We start from the raw sequence: 21,723 nt of genomic DNA on the forward strand, positions 1-21,723 counted from the left end.
GAGGAATCCCTCTGTCTCTTTTCATTCATTTCTCATCCATCATTTTTCTGTGGGCCTTCTCTGTAATCTCCCTGAAGTGAGAATCACATTTTAATTAGGTCTATCTATGGTTAGTGGTTCATCTTCCAGTCTCCCAGTCCCTACGTGCTGCTACGTGCTCACCCTGTGGGCTTTGCATCCTTATCAAAGATGACTCAGTCCCAGTTGCCTGTCAGGATCCAACATCTCCCTCATCTCTCTGACTTTTCATTCTTTAACCGCTCAAGCTCCGATCACAATCTTGTCTTCCTGCAACCGACAACAAAGCAAACCTGCCTAACAAAGTCCTATTTTCCTTGAAGGGAGTTTTGTTTTAATGCTCAACCAATAAGCTGCCTGAGAAAGAATAAAACACAACATCACACCAGAAACTAAAGCATGTTTAATATATAATGTGTGAGGGCAGTGGCTGTGAATTCACAAACCGAACAGGAGACTGACTCCAACTGTTAGCGTATCACTCATCCTCTCCCCTAACACATAGCATTCCCAGGTGGAGCTGACATTTCTCTCCCTAAATGTCCTTTCTCTCCTCTGTCTGCTGCTGGGCAGATGACAGCCACTCCCCACTTGGGGAGACTGAAGCTCTGGGAGAAGGCCACAGGAAGCCATGTTTTACCCAGAAAAATAGGGAACAGAAAGACTGCTTTGGAGATAAAACCAGTGGAATGGGTAAAAAGGCTAAATATTGGAGATGAAACCAATGAGAACATGTTGTGGAACAGTAAACTATTGGCATGCAAAGATAACTGAACCAGTGGATGATTTAGTGTATTGTGGTACAGGACTAACAATGCATTACATTGAGTTACTTAAAACCCATTTGTGTACTTGTACTACAGGGGTGTCAAATTCATTCCATGGAGGGCCTAGAGTCTGCAAATGTTTGATTTTCCTTTCAATTAAGGCCTAGACAACAAGGTGAGGGGATGAGTTCCTTTCTCATTAGTGACCTTAATTCATCAATCAAGCACAAGGGAGGAGCGACAGACACTCGGCCATCCATGGAATGAGTTTGACATGTGCTGTACTATATTTAGTACAATATCAAAACGAGCCACAGAACAAATTCGGTTTGGTATAAAAGCATTACATTTCGAGTCAACATTGTTAGTACAAGTGTCTAGACAGGCCACATTGACATTTTAAGTTTGTCAATATTTATAATAATATTATATTTAAAACATCTTAAAAATGACTTTTGAAATACATTAAATGAATAAAATAGTTTAAAAGCCTATAGTTTGTTATTTAAAATGTTCAAAGCCCAAATATGACAAATGTATTATTCAATTGTCAGTAGTTTCTGTATAGTACTGTATTTAGTCTTTCGTCACATAGGGTTACAGATTTTATTTTCAAGAATCAAGTCAAAATGATCTGATCTTAATAATTGTTGGTATATTGATTGCCTGGACCAATATGCACTGAACCAATATATGAACCAAAATATAAATGCAACGTGCAACGATTTCAAAGATTTTACTGAGTTACAGTTCATATAAAGAAATCAGTCAATTTAAATAATTTAATTAGGCCCTATTCTATGGACTGGTCACAGATGCCTCACAGATGCCTTATATAAATGGTTAAGGGCTTGGATCAGAAAACCAGTCAGTATCTGGTGTGACCCCCATCTGGGATATATTCAGCTTCCAGGAATTGTGTACAGATCCTTGCAACATGGTGCCGTGCATTATCATGCTGAAACATGAGGTGATGGCTGCGGATGAATGGCATGACAATGGGCCTCCGGATCTCATCACGGTATCTCTGTGCAATCAAATTGCATTAGAAAAAAATGCAATTGTGTTCGTTGTCTGTAGCTTATGCCTGCCCATAACATAACCCCAGAGCCACTATGGGGCACTCTGCTCACAACGTTGACATCAACGCTCACCCACATTTCTCCCACATGACGCTGTATCTGCCCTGTACAGTTGAAACCCGGGATTCATCCGTGAAGAGCACACTTCTCCAACATGCCAGTGGCCATCGAAGGTGAGCATTTGCTCACCGTCGATTAAAACACCGAACTGCCGGCAGGTCAAGGCCCTGGGTAGGACAATGAGCATGCAGATGAGCTGCCCTGAGACGGTTTCTGTGTTGTTGTGGGTTTGTGTATATGTGTATTTCAGGAAATTCCAAAGCAGCTGATTGGTCGGCCCATCACTAGTTGGAGCTCTCACCCCACCCTCTCGTCAGGGGATACAGCTGTCTGCAATTACTGACTCCTTCTGCAGCTTGAAAAGCCAGTGTTCCTTTGTTAGGAGAGGGAGCTTCTTTGTATGTCCTGTGTTGGTTGTTGGTCTGGTAAATTTGTTGAAATAGTTTTTTTTTTTTTTTTTGTTTTTGTAGCTGCTCCTGTAGTGGTATGTGTATTCCATAGTACCTGGTGTTTTTGGTTTATTTAAATTATTCACTAAATTTGAATTATTCATTTGTTCCCATCCGGGGGGAAGGCACCGTGTGTGTGTGTGTGTGTGTGTGTGTGTGTGTGTGTGTGTGTGTGCGCCTTCCCCCCTGTATTTAGGCAAGTGCCCTGCGGGTATACATATACCTGTAGTATTTACTATGTCTAAGCACACTAGTTATGACTGGGCGGACCACCCACTGTATTTTGGTTAGCGCGCCAGGTGGTGCTAAGAAAAGGTAACCAGCGGGTAGGCAGGTAAGGCAGGAGAAGGGGAAACTTTAACCTTTGCTTTGGTTCCGTCCAGCCCCTTTTCCCCACCTTATCGTGTGAAGAAAGAATACATTCCCTGTAAACTGTAATAATCTCTGTCTCTGTCATCCTTACCCGCACCTACAATCACATACCTTTTTTCTACTCCACGGGGAGTTGAGTTGTTGCAAGGTGTTGCGTTCCCTCCAAGGGGCATACGTAACAGTTGTGGAAACTCAGTTTTATCAGCTGTCCAGGTGACTGGTCTCAGATGATCCCGCAGGTGAAGAAGACAGATGTGGAGGTCCTGGGCTGGCGTGGTTACACGTGGTCTGAGGGTTGCGAGGCTGGTTGGACGTACTGCCAAATTATCTAAAACAATGTTGGAGCGTCTTTATGGTAGAGAAATTAACCAAATTATCTGACAACGGCTCTGGTGGACGTGCCTGCAGTCAGCATGCCAATTGCATGCTTCCTCAACTTGAGACATTGGTGGCATTGTTGTGACAAAACTGCTAAGTTTCGAGAGGCATTTTATTGTCCCCTGCACAAGGTGCACCTGTGTAATGATCATGCTGTTTAATCAGCTTCTTGATATACCACACCAGTCAGGTGGATGGATTATCTTGGCAAAGGAGAACATGCTCACTAACATGGATGTAAACACATTTCTGTAGAAAATTTGAGAGAAATACATTATTTTGTGTGTATGGAAAACTTCTGTGATCTTTTAATTCAGCTCATGAAACATTGGACCAATATTTCAAATGTTGAGTTATATATTTTTGTTCAGTATATATATCTAAAGAAGTCCACACACTCTCACATCCCTATACTATATGCAGTATAAGCAAATGCAATGGTGACTGGAGAATGAGTGATTTTACAGCATTCTCTCTCTCTTCTTATCTTGGTCAAATAGCCCTTACTCATCCAGGAGGTATGTCTGGTCATTGCCCTTTTGAAAAACAAAACAGATGGGATGGTGTATCGCTGCAGAATTCTATGGTAGCCATGCTGGTTAAGTTCTAAATAATTGTCACCAGCAAAGCACCCCCACACCATCACACCTCCTCCTCCATGCTTCACTGTGGGATACACGCATGTGGAGATCGTCGGTTCACCGACTCTGCGTCTCACATAGACACGGCAGGGGGACCAAAAATCTCACATTTGGACTCATCAGACCAAAGGACAGATTTCCACCAGTGTAATGTTCATTGCTCGTGTTTCTTGGCCCAAGCATCTCTTCTTCTTATTGCTGTCCTTTAGTAGTGGTTTCTTTGCAGCAATTTGACCATGAAGGCCTGATTCACACATTCTTCTCTGAACAGTTGATATTGAGATGTTACTTGAACTCTGTGAAGCATTCATTTGAGCTGCAATCTGAGGTGCAGTTAACTCTAATGAACTTTTCTGCAGCAGAGGTAACTCTGGGTCTTCCTTTCCTGTGGTGGTCCTCATGAGAGCTAGTTTCATCATAGTACTTGATAGTTTTTGCAACTGCACTTGAAATGTTCAAAGTTCTTGAACTTTTCAGGATGGACTGACCTTCATTGTCATGGTTCCACCTGTCACCATTGGGCGGCATAGACCCTTATGATTTCCCACTTAAATGAAGTGTGTTTTCTGTCGTCCTTTGCTGATGCTTGATTTATGATTCCTCATCTGGTCTCTTCTCTGCACCTGTGTCCAACCTCCCCATGTCACAGCAAGCTTCAGCCCACAACATGGAGCCAGAAATGATCACCCAGATCAAGAATATTGTAACCCACCAAGGAGCACTGCTGGGGTGGCAGCAAGAACAACTCTTCCAGATATCGGAAACCTTCCGGACACTTACCGACTCCCTCCAAACACAGTCCAGCTCCAACCCAGGAGGAGCCATTGTCCAATGTTCATCATCCAGTGCTAAAGGCGTCACCGTAGTTTCTCCAGGGAACCTGTACCAAGATCCCAGCCCTTGAGCGGTATGAAGGCCACCCGTGAGGATGCAAGGGATTCCTCTCTCAGTGCTCTCTGGTGTTCGAGCTACGGTCCTCCTCGTTCCACACCAATCAGCCAGCTCACTGTTCAACAGTGAAGCAGCCAGCTCACTGTTCAACATCTGCCAAGGGGCCAGACCAGTGTCCTTATTCTACAATGTAGAAACTATTAAAAATAAAGAAAAACCCTTGAATGAGTAGGTATGTTCAAACTTATGACTGGAACTGTAAATATACACATATATATATACACATGCACACACTACCGCTCAAAAGTTTGTGGTCACTTAGAAATGTTGTAACGTGTGCGTGCGCTGGGAGTTGGGAAGCAAGTTTAGGGAGTGAATAATTTAATAAATGAAACATAATGCAAAACAAGAAACACGAACTACACACAGACAGGAAACTGAAACAGAAACAATAACGCCTGGGGAAAGAACCAAAGGGAGCGATATACAGTTGAAGTAGGAAGTTTACATACACCTTAGACAAATTCATTTAAACTCAGTTTTTCACAATTCCTTACATTTAATCCTAGTAAAATTCCCTGTCTTAGATCAGTTAGGATCACCACTTTATTTTAAGAATGTGAAATAAGAGTAGAGAGAATTATTTATTTGAGCTTATATTTCTTTCATCACATTCCTATTGGGTCAGAAGTTTACATGCACTCAATTAGTATTTGGTAGCATTGCCTTTCAATTGTTTAACTTGGGTCAAATGTTTCCACAAGCTTCCCACAATAAGTTGGGTGAATTTTGGCCCCTTCCTCCTGACAGAGCTGGTGTTACTGAGTCAGGTTTGTAGGCCTTCTTGCTCGCACATGCTTTTTCAGTTCTGCCCACAAATCTTCTATGGGATTGAGGTCAGGGCGTAGCGATGGTCCCTCCAATACCTTGACTTTGTTGTCCTTAGGCCATTTTGTCACAACTTTGAAATTATGATTGTGGTCATTGTCCATTTGGGAAGACCCATTTGCGACCAATCTTTAACTTCCTGACTGATGTCTTGAGATGTTACTCCAATATATCCACATTATTTTCATCCCTCATGCTGCCATCTATTTTTTTAAGTGCACCATTCCCTCTTGCAGCAAAGTACCCCCACAACATAATTCTGACACCCCCGTGCTTCACGGTTGGAATTGTGTTCTTCGGCTTGCAAGCATCCCCATTTTCCTCCAAACATAATGATGGTCATAATGGCCAAACAGTTCTCTTTTTGTTTCATCAGACCAGAGGACATTTCTCCAAAAAGTACGTTCTTTGTCCCCATGTGCAGTTGCAAGACGTAGTCTGTATTTTTTATGGCGGTTTTGGAGCAGTGGCTTCTTCCTTGCTGAGCGGCCTTTCAGGTTATGTCGATATAGGACTCGTACTGTACTGTGGATATAGATACCTTTGTACCTGTTTCCTCCAGCATCTTCACAAGGTCCTTTGTTGTTGTTCTGCGATTGATTTGCACTTTTCACACCAAAGTACGTTCATCTCTAGGAGACAGAATTCTTCTCCTTCCTGAGTGGTATGACGGCTGCGTGGTCCCACGGTGTTTATACTTGCATACTATTCTTTGTACAGATGAACGTGGTACCTTCAGGCGTTTGGAAATTGCTCCCAAGGATGAACCAGACTTGTTGAGGTCTACAATTTTTTTTCTGAAGTCTTGGCTGATTTCTGTTGATTTCCCAATAATGTCAAGCAACGAGACAATGAGTTTGAAGGTAGGCCTTGAAATACATCCACAGGTACACCTCCAATTGACTCAAATTATGTCAATTAGCCTATCAGAAGCTTCTAAAGCCATGACATCATATTCTGGAAATTTACAAGCTGTTTAAAGGCAGTCAATTTAGTGTATGTAAACTTCTGACCCACTGGAATTGTGATACAGTGAATTATAAGTGAAAAAATCTGACTGTAAACAATTGTTGGAAAAATGACTTGTGTCATGCACAAAGTAGATGTCCTAACTGACTTGCCAAAACTATAGTTTGTTAACAAGAAATCTGTGGAGTGGTTGAAAAACAAGTTGTAATGACTCCAATTTAAGTGTATGTAAACTTCTAACTTCAACTGTATATAGGGAATGTAATCAAGGAGGTGATGGAGTCCAGGTGATGACGCGCAGGTGTATGTAATGATGGTGGCAGGTGTGCGCCATAACAAGCAGCCTGATGACCTAGAGGTTGGGGAGGGAGCACACGTGACAAATGTCCTTGTTTTTAAAAGAAAGTAATTTTTTGGGCCATTAAAATAACATAAAATTCATCAGAAATACAGTGTAGCCATTGTTAATGTTGTAAATTACTATTGTAGCTGGAAATGGCAGATATTTTATGGAATATCTACATAGGCGTACAGAGGCCCCTTATCAGCAACCATCACGTCTATGTTCCAATGGCACTTTGTGTTAGCTAATCCAAGTTGATCATTTTAAAAGGCTAATTGATCATTAGAAAACCATTTTGCAGTGATGTTAGCACAGTTGACAACTGTTGTTCTGATTAAAGAAGCAATAAAACTGGCCTTCTTTAGACTAGTTAAGTATCTGGAGCATCAGCATTTGTGCATTCGATTACAGGTTCAAAATAGCCAGAAACAATTAACTTTCTTCTGAAACGTGTCAGTCTATTCATGTCCTGAGAAATGAAAGCTATTCCATGCAAGAAATTTCCAATACACTTTTGATCTCGTACAACTCTGTGTGCATCTCCCTTCACAGAACAGCACAAACTGGCTCTGACCATAATTGAAAGAGGAGTGGGAGGCCCCAGTGCACAACTGAGCAAAAGGACAAGTACACTTGATTGTCTAGTTTCAGAAACAGACACCTCAAAAGTCCTCAACTTGTGTACCCTTAAAATACCAGTCTCAAAGTCAACAGTGAAGAGGTTACTCTGGGATGCTGGCCTTCTAGGCCGAGTTGCAAAGATAAAGCCATATCTCAGACTGGCCACTAAAAAGAAAAGATTAAGATGGGCAAAATAACACAGACACTGGACAGAGGAACTCTGCCTAGAAGGCCAGCATCCTGGAGTTGTCTCTTCACTGTTGGCAAAGAGACTGGTGTTTTAAAGGTACTATTTAATGAAGATGCCAGTTGAGGACTTGTGAGGCATCTGTTTCTCAAACTTGACACTCTAATGTACTTGTCCTCTTGCTCAGTTGTGCACTGTGGCCTCCCACTCTTTCTATTCCGGTTCGAGACAGATTGGGCTGTTCTGTGAAGGGAGTAGTACACTGCGTTGTACGAGATCTTCAGTTTCTTGGCAATTTCTCGCATGGAATAGCCTTCATTTCGCAGAACAAGTATGGTGTTAAGACTAGTGTTTTGTGGATACTATTTAATGAAGCTGTCAGGTGAGGACTTGTGAGGCGTCTGTTTCTCAAACAAAAAGCCTATGTAGATATTCCATAAAAAAATCTGCCGTTTCCATGGAAATATACCAAAAATTATTCAGATCTAAACATTGACCTGCATTGTTTTTTTTATACTGCATATACTCTAGGGGTGTGTGTGAGAGAGTGTGTGTGTAGATTTCTTTTGATTTTGTTTATATATATTTGTCCAGACAATTATTCAGAACGTGTTTGAGATCTGAGAATAAGAGAAAACATTATAATATATACAGTATATTGGTCTAGGCCAGTGGTTCACAATCGTTTTATAGTCCCATACCACTTCAAACATTCAACCTCCGCTGCGTACCCCCTCTAGCACCATGGCCAGCGTACTCTCAAATGTAGTTTTTTGCCATCATTGTAAGCCTGCCACACACACACTATACAATACATTTATTGAACATAAGAATGAGTGTGAGTTTTTGTCACAACTCAGCTTGTGGGAAGTGACAAAGATAATAATATAAATAATAATATAATAATCAATAATTTTGCTCTTCATTGAACCATCTTACATATAAAATTGGGAACAACTCACCACAGATTAATGAAAAGGGTGTGCATGGAAGGATGCACACAACTCTGCAATGTTGGGTTGTTTTCGATAGAGTCTCAGTGTTAAATCATTTTCCACACACAGTCTATGCCTATATTTAGTTTTCATGCTAGTGAGGGCCGAGAATCCACTCGCACATAGGTACGTGGTTGCAAAGGGCAGGATAATATGGCAGTGGCTTCTGATTCATTTACATTTTCACAGAACCGCTTGTTGCAATTTCGATGAGGCTCTCTTGTTCAGTAAGTGGACTGGAGGCTGGGCATGAAAGGGATAATGAATCCAGTTGTTTGTGTCATCTGTTTCTGGAAAGTACTTGCATAATTGGGCACCCAACTCACTCAGGTGCTTCGTTATATCACATTTGACATTGTCCGTAAACTTGACTTCAGTTGCACACAAAAACTCATAAAATGAGGCCTCCCGGGTGGGGCAGTGGTTAAGGGCGCTGTACTGCAGCGCTAGCTGTGTCACCAGAGACCCTGGGTTTGCGCCCAGGCTCTGTCGTAACCGGCCGCGACCGGGAGGTCCGTGGGACGAGCACAATTGGTCTAGCATCGTCCGGGTTAGGGAGGGCTTGGCCGGTAGGGATATCCTTGTCTCATCGCGACTCATGTGGCGGGCAGGGCGTAGTGCGTGCTAACCAGGTGCACTCCGACACATTGGTGAGGCTGGCTTCCGGGTTGGATGCGTGCTATGTTAAGAAGCAGTGATTGGGTTGTGTATCGGAGGATGCATGACTTTCAACCTTCGTCTCTCCCAAGCCTGTACGGGAGTTGTAGCGATGAGACAAGATAGTAGCTACTAACAATTGGATACCATGAAATTGGGGAGAAAAAGGGGTAAAAAAAACTCATACAATGATGGAAAGACCTTATTTTATTGCGGACAGAGAAGAGACACAATTTCTTAATCATAACCTCAATTTTGTCCCGCACATTGAATATAGTTGCAGAGAGTCCCTGTAATCCTAGATTCAGACCATTCAGGAGAGAAAAAACATCACCCAGATAGGCCAGTCGTGTGAGAAACTTGTCATCATGCAAGCGGTCAGACAAGTGAAAATTATGGTAAATAAAAACATCTTTAAGCTCGTGTCAATACTTTGCCCCTTGATAACCAGCACACTGTTGTATGTTGTAAAAGCGTTACATGGTCACTGTCCATATCATTGCATAGTGCAGTAAATACATGAGAGTTCAGGGGCCTTGCTTTAACAATTTTCACTGTAGTGTCCAAAATTTCTTTCAAGCTGTCAGGCATCCCCTTGGCAGCAAGAACCTCTTGGTGGATGCTACAGTGTACCCAAGTGGCGTCGGAAGCAATTGCTTGCACGCGCATTACCACTCCACATTTTCCCTGTCATGACTTTTGCGCCATCAGTACAGATACCAACACATCTTGACCACCAAAGTCCATTTGATGTCACAAAGCTGTCCAGTCCTTTAAAAATATCCTCTGCTGTTGTCCTGGATGTCTTCCTTAATTGACCCCCCATAAACGTAACGGACATATACCAGGAGCTGTGCCAGGCCCGCCACGTCTGTTGGCTCATCCAGCGGTAACGCATATAATTCACTGGCTTATATGCTAAGCAGTAATTGTTTCAAAAAGATCTACTGCTATGTCACTGATGAGTCATGAAATAGTGTTGTTTGATGAAGACATTGTCTGTATAGTTTTTTCTGGCCTTTTCCCCCAACATTGTCCCAACCATATCCGCGGTAGCAAGAAGAAGAATTAAGTTTTCCACAATAATTTGGGGCTTGCCTGTATAAATATTATTAACATGTGAACATATATTCACATGACTTGATTCATGAAATGTGTAAAAAACAGTAACCCCATTTGTCCAAAGACTAAATATAGTACAATATCAAGAACTCACATTGTAGACAAACGCTTTGGCCAACTTAAAACAGTCAGATTTGTCAATCAGTATGCTCAGAGAGTGTAACAAAGGTCATTTTTTATTTCCGTTATGGACATGCTTGAGTTAAGGACCTATGGTTCTTATTACGGGTGCATGGATGATCTTGATAGGGTTATCACTCTTTACTATGGGTTAAGGTTTTTCCATGGACCTAGACATCTGTGTGTATTATGCATAGTGCACAGCTTATATGGATTTAGTTTTGTTGTTTGAGCACTGTATATGGTACACAGCAAAGGGAATGCATATCTCTAGATCTGGAACACCTATCTACATTTGGCTGCAGAAAGAAAGCTTGGCGTAAGGAGGGGTAAATGTTTACGACAAACACCATGTTGTCTACCCAGATACTCCAGTAGTCTTTTTTAAATTAGCACGCTTGTGTGAGAGGGTCATTAGGAATGACTTAGAGCTCTGCGAGAGGAGAGTAGAGGGGCTGCTGAGGTAAAAGACAGAGACACTGAATGCTGACTCCACAACACACAGATCTATTAATCTATCTATCTGCCCCAGCAGCCAAAACAACAGCTAACATATCAATACACCACTCTGCAAACACAACACACATCACTGTCACTAACACTGTCTGCACATCACCACCCTTTAATAAACAATCAAACAAACACACACACACAGCACAAACACATCCCCACCTCAGGTCACAACTCTGAACCGAATCACGAAACACTTTACAAACACCAGACTAACAACTACTATTACCTACAACACACACTGAAACTCACAGAGAATACAGGATCATACCATTTTCAGGGTGCTCCATTTCCCCAATGCTGCCGTCTGGGGTGGTCCTCTCGTAGTGATCCTCAGGCAGGGTCAGAGGCCCGATACGGGGGCCAGACGATGACTTACTGCTGGGCGTCTCTGACTCCTCCAGGCCGCTGTCATAGTAACTGTGCTGAGATGCATCCTGCAGATCCTGCACCGGATTGGCTGTGGAGAATGTCACTCTGCGATGGGGGAGCTGAAATCAGAAAATATCTCCATCAACATAAAAGTCTAACATGTCTTCTTAATAGATTAATTCCCCCTTGCAGAGATCAGTTTACTAAATGGCCAGTCGCCATATTCAACAATGGAAAGATGACTACTCATGGCCCACATTCAGTACACTCCCCCACCCCCACCCACGCACACAAACACCCCTCGTAAAACTGAGGAAACCATTGGTGTAGCATAAAAGGCCTTATTGCCTTTTCTGTTGCTGCTGAGAGTTTGTGGTAGAGATCAATAACCCAGGTCTGTACTCCACTCTCCCCTTCTCTTTCTTCCCTTGTTCTCTTAGGCAGAACAGATCCATTTTAGCAGGGATTGGAAGCGATATGCCAGTCATTTTAGTACATATACAGGAACCATACATGGCTACTTTTAAAATGGTTCATAGAGCTATCAACACCGGGTTGTTAATCAAGTCTACCGGACCACTAATACTCTCAGGATGGTTTTATTATTATTAATAATTTTTTATCTATCACCCGTTAATTTGCTCTTCCTCTCTGTTTCATTCATTCTTTCTTTCACTCACAATCAGTACTTCCTATTTGTATTCTGAAGTGTGGCCCCACATAGACTGCATGTAGACTTCTTCCTCCCACATGGCCCATTTGCCCAGGACAATTAAGTGTTAGCCATCAATTTAAACCTAACTGAACGCGATGCTTTCTAACTATGCAGACACTTTCTAAAAACTCTCTTTGTATGTGTGTGTATATGTACAGTATGTGTTTGTGAGTCTGTGCTGAATGTGCACGTGTGTGTCTTAGGGCATAACATGTGTATCCTCCCTTAATTACATTATTCAGAGCGGGGGGGGGGCAGGTAGCCTAGTGCTTAAAGCATTTGGCCAGTAACCAAAAGGTTGCTCGTCCAAATCCCAGAGCGGACAAGGTAAACATCTGTTATTCTGCCCCTGAACAAGGCGGTTAACCCACAGTTTCTAGGCCGTCATTGTAAATAAGAATTTGTTCTTAACTGACTTGCCTAGTTAATAAATAAACATACATTTATTTTTATTTTTATCTGTAATAAAATCATGCATGCCGCACTTCTGGTGATACGTAAATGTAAGTGACATTATTTTATCTACCGTGAAAAATGTGGAGAATTGCAAATGGAATTGCTTGATCTACTGTATGAAAGAATACCATGCCTCATGAAGAATGCAAATTACATTGTTTGATCTGTGTTAAGGCCTACAAGTACCTTGCAACTCAGATATAATCTACTTAGTATACAGACTTTTATTGGGATGTGGGTTAGCATTGTTATTGTGATATTTCAATCAAGCCGTTTATTGCTTTACTAGAACGGACTGAGGTAATGGTATTATCAAGGAGATCTCTCAAACTGTGATTAAGGGTATCCTAAGCAGACACATTACTATTTAAATATAAGGGGGCATTTAGTTGTTTAAAAATATGGATTCTTGCTAAAACTGCTCTTGTAGGCATTGCTCGAGAGTCAGCATTTCCCTGGGTAGGCTATGTATGGTAGACTGGGAGGCTAGGGCTACGCAGATGGGAAATAAAGGGCTAGAGTGGGTACAGAGAGGAGACAGGGGCCGTTGTGCTGGCAGTCGGGGTCAATTCTGAGGGCTAGAGGCGACTTGGAGGAGATTGTATAGGACTAGAGGCTGGAAACTCAAAGAATTGGATCTTGGAATGGGGCTTAAGCAAAATCAGAAAGTACTGTTTGTGGTGCCGAAGAAGATGGCTGACGTCTTCCATGCTCCTAACCAATTGTGCTATTTTGTTCATTGTTTTAAATCATTTTTTACTTTGTTTGTACAGAAATTTGCTACTACCATTGCTTATGACTGAAAATAACTTCTGGACATCAGAACTGTGATTACTCAACACGAGCTGGAGGAAGCTTTTTCCTTTAACGAGTCCCACTAGAAGTATATACTGCTCTCCCGGGGACAGGCCCAAATCCCCATCATTTGCGTGAAGAAAAGACAAAGGAACAGAGGATGCAGATCGGGCTGCCTTCTGAGAATCTGAAGGCGAGCGAGTAAACTCCCACTGCCATCCGTCCTACTTGCTAACATCATTGGAAAATAACATTGATGACCTACGATTTCGATTATCCTACCACCGAGTTGTGGCTGAACGACTGCACGGATAATATAGAGCTGGTGGGATTTTCAATGCACCGGCAGATCAGAGAAGCTATGTCTGGTGGGAGTATGTGTCTTTTTGTCAATAACTACTGGTGCGCGATGTCTAATATTTAAGAAGTTTCGAGGTATTGCTCGCCTGACGTAGAGTACCTTATGATAAGCTGTAGAACACACTATTTAACAGGAGAGTTCTCCACTATATTATTCGATGGCCGTTTATTTACCACCACAGACTGACGCTGGCACTAAGACTGCACTCAACCAAGTCTATAAGGCCATAAGCAAACAAGAAAATGCTCATCCAGAAGCGGTGCTCCTAGTGGCCGGGGACTTTAATGCAGGCAAATTTAAATCAGTTTTACCAAATTTTTACCAGCATGTCACATGTGCAACCAGAGGGGAAAAAAACTCTAGATCACATTTACTCCACAAACAGAGATGCATACACTGCTCTCCCCCGCCCTCCATTCTGACCATAACTATATCCTCCTCACGAAGTCGGCTCCTCTCCTTGTTTGGGCGGCGCTCGGCGGTCGACGTAACCAGTCTTCTAGCCATCGCCGCTCCACCTTTCATTTTCCATTTCTTTTGTCTTATTTTACCACACACCTGTTTTACATCCCCTCATTACTCTACTTCTATATATTCCTCTGTTCCCCCCATGTCTGTGTGTGTAATTGTTTGTTACATGTCATGTGTGACGCATCATGCAGTTTTTTTCGCCGGGTCTTGTTTGGAACCCGTGGTATTGAATGCTGTAAATGATTTGTGTCACGTGTGTGCTATTCGCTTTTGCCTTTGGTGGGAGTGTCGTTACGCAGTTGTGTCAGACTGTTTTCCTTCTGCAAAATAAAGTGTGCCTGTTCACTCATCTCTGCTCTCCTGCACCTGACTTCAGTTAACCAGTTGCGAACCACCGAACCACTGCCTGTTCACCCCGCTATCATCCAGAAGGCGAGGTCAGTACAGGTGCATCAAAGCTGGGACCGAGAGACTGAAAAACAGCTTCTATCTCAAGGCCATCAGACTGTTAAACAGCCACCACTAACAGTGAGTGGCTGCTGCCAACACACTGTCATTGACACTGACCCAACTCCAGCCATTTTAATAATGGGAATTGATGGGAATTATGTAAATATATCACTAGCCACTTTAAACAATGCTACCTTATATAATGTTACTTACCCTACATTATTCATCTCATATGCATATGTATATACTGTACTCTACATCATCGACTGCATCCTTATGTAACACATGTATCACTAGCCACTTTAACTATGCCACTTTGTTTACTTTGTCTACACACTCATCTCATATGTATATACTGTACTCGATACCATCTACTGTATGCTGCTCTGTACCATCACTCATTCATATATCCTTATGTACATATTCCTTATCCCCTTACACTGTGTATAAGACAGTAGTTTTGGAATTGTTAGTTAGATTACTTGTTGGTTATCACTGCATTGTCGGAACTAGAAGCACAAGCATTTCGCTACACTCGCATTTAACATCTGCTAACCATGTGTATGTGACAAATAAAATTTGATTTGATTTGATTTGATTTGAAACACTGTTGACACCTCCTGATTCCTGCTTACACGCGAAAACTAAAGCAGGAAGTACCAGTGACTCGCTCAATACGAAAGTGGTCAGATGACGCAGATGCTACACTACTGAACTGTTTTGCTAGCACAGAATGGAATATTTTCCGGGATTCGTCCAATGGCATTGAGGAGTATATCACCTCAGTCATCGGCTTCATCAATGAGTGCGTCGTCTCCACAGTGACCATAGGTACATATCCCAACCAGAAGCCATGGATAACAGGCAACATCCGCATCGAGCGAAAGGCTAGTGCTGCCGTTTTCAAGGAGCAAGACAGCATTCCGGATGCAATATATGAAAATCCCGCTATGCCCTCAGACAAACCAAGCAAAAGATTGAATCCTACTATACCGGCTCTGACACTCGTCAGATGTGGCAGGGCTTGAAAACTATTACGGACTACAAAGGGAAACCCAGATGCAAGCTGCCCAGTGACGTGAGCCTAACAGACGAGCTAAATACTTTTTATTCTCGATTCGAGGCAAGCAACACTGAATCATGCGTGAGAGAACCAGCTGTTCTGGATGTCTGTGTGATAATGCTCTCGGTAGCCGATGTGAGCAAGACCTTTAAACAGGTCAACATTCACAAAGCCAGATGGATTACCAGGACTTGTACTCAAAGCATGCGCGGAACAACTGGCAAGTGTCTTCACTGACATTTTCAACCTCTCCCTGACTAAGTCTGTAATACCTATATGTTTCAATTAGAAAACCATAGTCCCTGTGCCTATGGAAGCGAAGGTAACCTGCCTAAATGATTATTGATCTGTAGCACTCACGTCGGTAGCCATGAAGTGCTTTGAAAGGCTGGTCATGTCTCACATCAACAACATCCTCCCGGATACCCTAGACCCACTCCAATTCGCATACCAAGCCCAACAGATGAAGCAATCTCTATTGCACTCCACACTGCCCTTTCCCACTTGGAAAAAAGGAACACCTATGTGAGAATGCTGTTCATTGACTACAGCTCAGCGTTTAACACCATAGTGCTCACGAAGCTCATCAGTAAGCTAAACACATCCCTCTGCAACAGGATCCTGGACTTCCTGACGGGCCACACCAGGTGGTAAGTGTAGGCAACAGCACGTCTGCCACGCAAATCCTGAATACTGGGGCCCCTCAGGGTGGTGTACTTATAGTCCCCTCCTGTAATTCCTTGTTCACCCACGACTATGTGGCCAAACATGACTCTAACACCATCATTATATTTGCTGACGACACAACAGTTCTTAGGCCTGATCCCCGACAATGATGAGACAGCCTATAGGGAGGAGGTCAGGGCACTGGCAGTGTGGTGCCAGGACAACAACCTCTCACTCAATGCGAACAATATATAGGAGCTGATCGTGAACTACATGAAAAGGCGGGCCAAACAGGCCCCCATTAACATCAACGGGGCTGTAGTAGAGCGGGTTGAGAGTTTCAAGTTCCTTGGTGTCCACTTCACCAACGAGCTGTCATGGTCCAAAACCACCAAGAAAGTTGTGAAGAGGGCACGACAAAAACTTTTCCCCCTCAGGAGACTGAAAAGATTTGGCATGGATCCTCAAAAGGTTCTATAGCTGCACCATCGAGAGCATCCTGACCGGCTGCATCACCACCTGGTATGACAACTGCCCGGCATCTGACCATAAGGCACTACAGAGGGAAGTGCGTACGGCCCAGTACATCACTGGCTTCCTACCATCCAGGACCTATATAACAGGCGGTGTCAGAGGATAGACCATAAAATTGTCAGAGACTCTACTCACCCAATTCAGAGAGTCTTTTCTCTGCTACCGCACAGCAAGCGGTACCGGAGCGCCAAGTCTAGGACCAAAATGCTCCTTAATAGCTTCCACCTCCAAGCCAGAAGATTGCTGAACAGTTAATCAAATGGCCACCGGACTATTACATTGATTGCCCCCCTCCATTTGTCTGTATACTACTGCAACTCGCTGTTTATTATCAATGCATAGTCACTTAGCCCCTACCTACATGTACAAATTACTTCAATTAACCTGTACCCCCACACACTGACTCGGTACCTGTACCCCCTGTATATAGCCTCATTATTGTTATGTTATTGTGTTGCATTTTCAAATTTTTGTATTAATAAACTTTTTCAGGACCCTGTTTTTCAAAGATAATTCGTAAACATCCAAATAACTTCATACATCTTCATTGTAAAGGGTTTAAAAACTGTTTTCCATGCTTGTTCAATGACCCACAAACAAATTAACATGCACCTGTGGAACAGTCGTTAAGACACTAACAGCTTACAGATGGTAGGCAATTAAGGTCACAGTTATGAAAACTTAGGACACTAAAGACGTCTTTCTACTGACTCTGAAAAACACCAAAAGAAATCAGCCCAGGGTCCCTGCTCATCTGCGTGAACATGCCTTGGGCATGCTGCAAGGAGGCTTGAGGACTGGGTAGGCAACAGCATGTCTGCCATGCTGACGTGCTGTTGCATGGGGGTACAGGTTAGTTGTAGTACTTCCGGCGCCGACAGAGATGGTCGCCTTGCTTCGCGTTCCTGGGAAACTACGCAGTTTTTTGTTTTTTCCGTGTTATTTCTTACATTGGTACCCCAGGTCATCTTAGGTTTCATTACATACAGTCGGGAAGAACTACTGAATATAAGAGCAACGTCAACTCACCATCAGTACGACCAGGAATATCACTTTCCCGAAGCGGATCCTGTGTTCTGCCTTTCACCCAGGACAACGGAATGGATCCCAGCCTGCGACCCAAAACAAAGACGCCGTAAGAGGGAAATGAAGCGGTCTTCTGGTCATGCTCTGGAGACGGGCACATCGCGCACCACTCCCTAGCATACTTCTCGCCAATGTCCAGTCTCTTGACAACAAGGTTGATGAAATCCGAGCAAGGGTAGCATTCCAGAGGGACATCAGAGACTGTAACATTCTTTGCTTCACGGAAACATGGCTTACTCGAGAGACGCTAACGGAATCGGTGCAGCCTGCTGGTTTCTTCACGCATCGCGCCGACAGAAACAAACATCTTCCTGGTAAGAAGAGGGGCGGGGGCGTATGCCTTATGGTTAACGAGACGTGGTGTGGTCACAACAACATACAGGAACTCAAGTCCTTCTGTTCACCTGATTTAGAATTCCTCACAATCAAATGTAGACCGCATTATCTACCGAGGGAATTCTCTTCGATTATAATCACAGCCGTATATATTCCCCCCCAAGCAGACACATCGATGGCTCTGAACAAACTTTATTTTACTCTTTGCAAACTGGATACCACATATCCTGAGGCTGCATTCATTGTAGCTTGGGATTTTAACAAGGCTAATCTGAAAACAAGACTCCCTAAATTGTATCAGCATATCGATTGCGCAACCAGGGCTGGTAAAACCTTGGATCATTGCTATTCTAACTTCCGCGACGCATATAAGGCCCTCCCCCGCCCTCCTTTCGGAAAAGCTGACCATGACTCCATTGTGTTGCTCCCTGCCTACAGACAGAAGCTAAAACAAGAAGCTCCCGCGCTGAGGTCTGTTCAACGCTGGTCCGACCAATCTGATTGAACGCTCCAAGACTGCTTCCATCATGTGGACTGGGATATGTTCCGCCCTGCGTCCAACAACAACATTGACGAATACGCTGATTCGGTGAGCGAGTTCATTAGAACGTGCATTGAAGATGTCTTTCCCATAGCAACGATTAAAACATTCCCAAACCAGAAACCGTGGATTGATGGCAGCATTCGCGTGAAACTGAAAGCGCGAACCACTGCTTTTAACCAGGGCAAGGTGACCGGAAACATGACGAATACAAACAGTGTAGCTATTCCCTCCGCAAGGCAATCAAACAAGCTAAGCGTCAGTATAGAGACAAAGTAGAGTCGCAATTCAATGGCTCAGACACAAGAGGTATGTGGCAGGGTCTAAAGTCAATCACGGATTACAAAAAGAAAACCAGCCCCGTCACGGACCAGGATGTCTTGCTACCAGGCAGACGAACTAACTTTTTTGCCCGCTTTGAGGACAAAACAGTGCAACTGACACGGCCGCAACCAAAACATGCGGTCTCTCCTTCACTGCGGACTCTCCTTCACTGCAGCCGACGTGAGTATAACATTTAAAGGTGTTAACCCTAGCAAGGCTGCAGGCCCAGACGGCATCTCCAGCCGCGCCCTCAGAGCATGCGCGGACCAGCTGGCTGGTGTGTTTACGGATATAGTCAATCAATCCTTATCCCAGTCTGCTGTTCCCACATGCTTCAAGAGGGCCACCATTGTTCCTGTTCCCAAGAAAGCTAAGGTGACTGAGCTAAACGCCTACGGCCCCGTAGCACTCACTTCCATAATCATGAAGTCCTTTGAGAGACTAGTCAAGGACCATATCACCTCCACCCTACCTGGCACCCTAGACCCACTCCAATTTGCTTACCACCCAAATAGGTCCACAGACGATGCAATCTCAACCACACTGCACACTGCCCTAACCCATCTGGACAAGAGGAATACCTATGTGAGAATGCTGTTCATCGACTACAGCTCAGCATTTAACACCATAGTACCCTCTAAACTCGTCATCAAGCTTGAGACCCTGGGTCTCGACCCCGCCCTGTGCAACTGGGTACTGGACTTCCTGACGGGCCGCCCCCAGGTGGTGAGGGTAGGTAAACACATCTCCACCCCGCTGATCCTCAATACTGGGGCCCCACATGGGTGCGTTCTGAGCCCTCTCCTGTACTCCCTGTTCACCTATGACTGCGTGGCCACGCACGCCTCCAACTCAATCATCAATTTTGCCGACGACACTACAGTGGTAGGCTTGATTACCAACAACGACGAGACGACCTACAGGTCGGAGGTGAGGGCCCTCGGAGTGTGGTGTCACGAAACTAACCTCACACTCAACGTCAACAAAACTAAGGAGATGATTGTGGACTTCAGGAAACAGCAGAGGGAGCACCCCCCTATCCACATCGATGGGACAGTAGTGGAGAGGGTAGTAAGTTTTAAGTTCCTCGGCGTACACATCACAGACAAACTGAATTGGTCCACCCACACAGACAGCATCATGAAGAAGGCGCAGCAGCGCCTCTTCAACCTCAGGAGGCTGATAAATTCGGCTTATCACCAAAAGCACTCACAAACTTCTACAGATGCACAAACGAGAGCATCCTGTTGGGCTGTATCACCGCCTGGTACGGCAACTGCTCCGCCCACAACCGTAAGGCTCTCCAGAGGGTAGTGAGGTCTGCACAACGCATCACCGGGGGCAAACTACCTGCCCTCCAGGACACCTACACCACTTGATGTCACAGGAAGGCCATAAAAATCATCAAGGACAAAAACCACCCGAGCCACTGCCTGTTCACCCCGCTATCATCCAGAAGGCGAGGTCAGTACAGGTGCATCAAAGCAGGGACCGAGAGACTGAAAAACAGCTTCAATCTCAAGGCCATCAGACTGTTGAACAGCCACCGCTAACATTGAGTGGCTGATGCCAACACACTGACTCAACTCCAGCCACTTTAATAATGGGAATTGATGGAAATTGATGTAAAATATATCACTAGCCACTTTAAACAATACTACTAAATATAATGTTTACATACCCTACATTATTCATCTCATATGTATATGTATATACTGTACTCTATATATTCTACTGCATCTTTATGTAATACATGTATCACTAGTCACTTTAAACTATGCCACTTTGTTTACATACCCTACATTACTCATCTCATGTGTATATACTGTACTCGATACCATCTACTGCATCTTGCCTATGCCGTTCTGTACCATCAGTCATTCATATCTTTATGTACATATTCATTATCCCTTTACACTTGTGTGTATAAGGTAGTAGTTTTGAAATTGTTAGGTTAGATTACTCGTTGGTTATTACTGCATTGTCGGAACTAGAAGCACAAGCATTTCGCTACACTCGCATTAACATCTGCTAACCATGTGTATGTGACAAATATATTTGATTTCATTTGAGATGTGGCCAGGGTAGTAAATTGCAATGTCCGTACTGCGAGACACCTAAGACAGCACTGCAGAGAGACAGGATTGACAGCTGATCGTCCTCGCAGTGGCAGACCATGTGTAACAATACCTGCACAGTATCGGTACATCTAAACATCACACCTGCGGGACAGGTATAGGATGGCATCAACAACTGCCCGAGTTACACCAGGAACACACAATCCCTCCTTCAGTGCTCAGACTGTCCATGAGAGGCTGGACTGAGGGCTTGTAGGCCTGCTGTAAGGCAGGTCCTCACAAGACATCACCGGCAACAACGTCGCATATGAGCACAAACCCACCGTCGCTGGAAAAAAACAAGTGCTCTTCTCGAGTCACGGTTTCGTCTCACCAGGGGAGATGGAGACATCCTCCCTCATGTGG

At 43.8% G+C, this 21,723-nt stretch overlaps 1 protein-coding gene across 1 annotated transcript in view; it reads right to left on the reverse strand.

Annotated features, from left to right (window-relative positions):
• The window catches only part of LOC118391370 (protocadherin-1-like), a 137,637-nt gene that overhangs the window by 26,342 nt on the left and 89,572 nt on the right, over positions 1-21,723 (reverse strand). Inside the window, exon 4 of the mRNA XM_035782722.2 lies at positions 11,342-11,561. Coding sequence (XP_035638615.1) covers positions 11,342-11,561 — 220 coding nt within the window. The remainder of the gene's footprint in view (positions 1-11,341; positions 11,562-21,723) is intronic.

Source organism: Oncorhynchus keta, chromosome 12 (genome assembly GCF_023373465.1).
Source record: "Oncorhynchus keta strain PuntledgeMale-10-30-2019 chromosome 12, Oket_V2, whole genome shotgun sequence".
Lineage (NCBI taxonomy): Eukaryota > Metazoa > Chordata > Actinopteri > Salmoniformes > Salmonidae > Oncorhynchus > Oncorhynchus keta.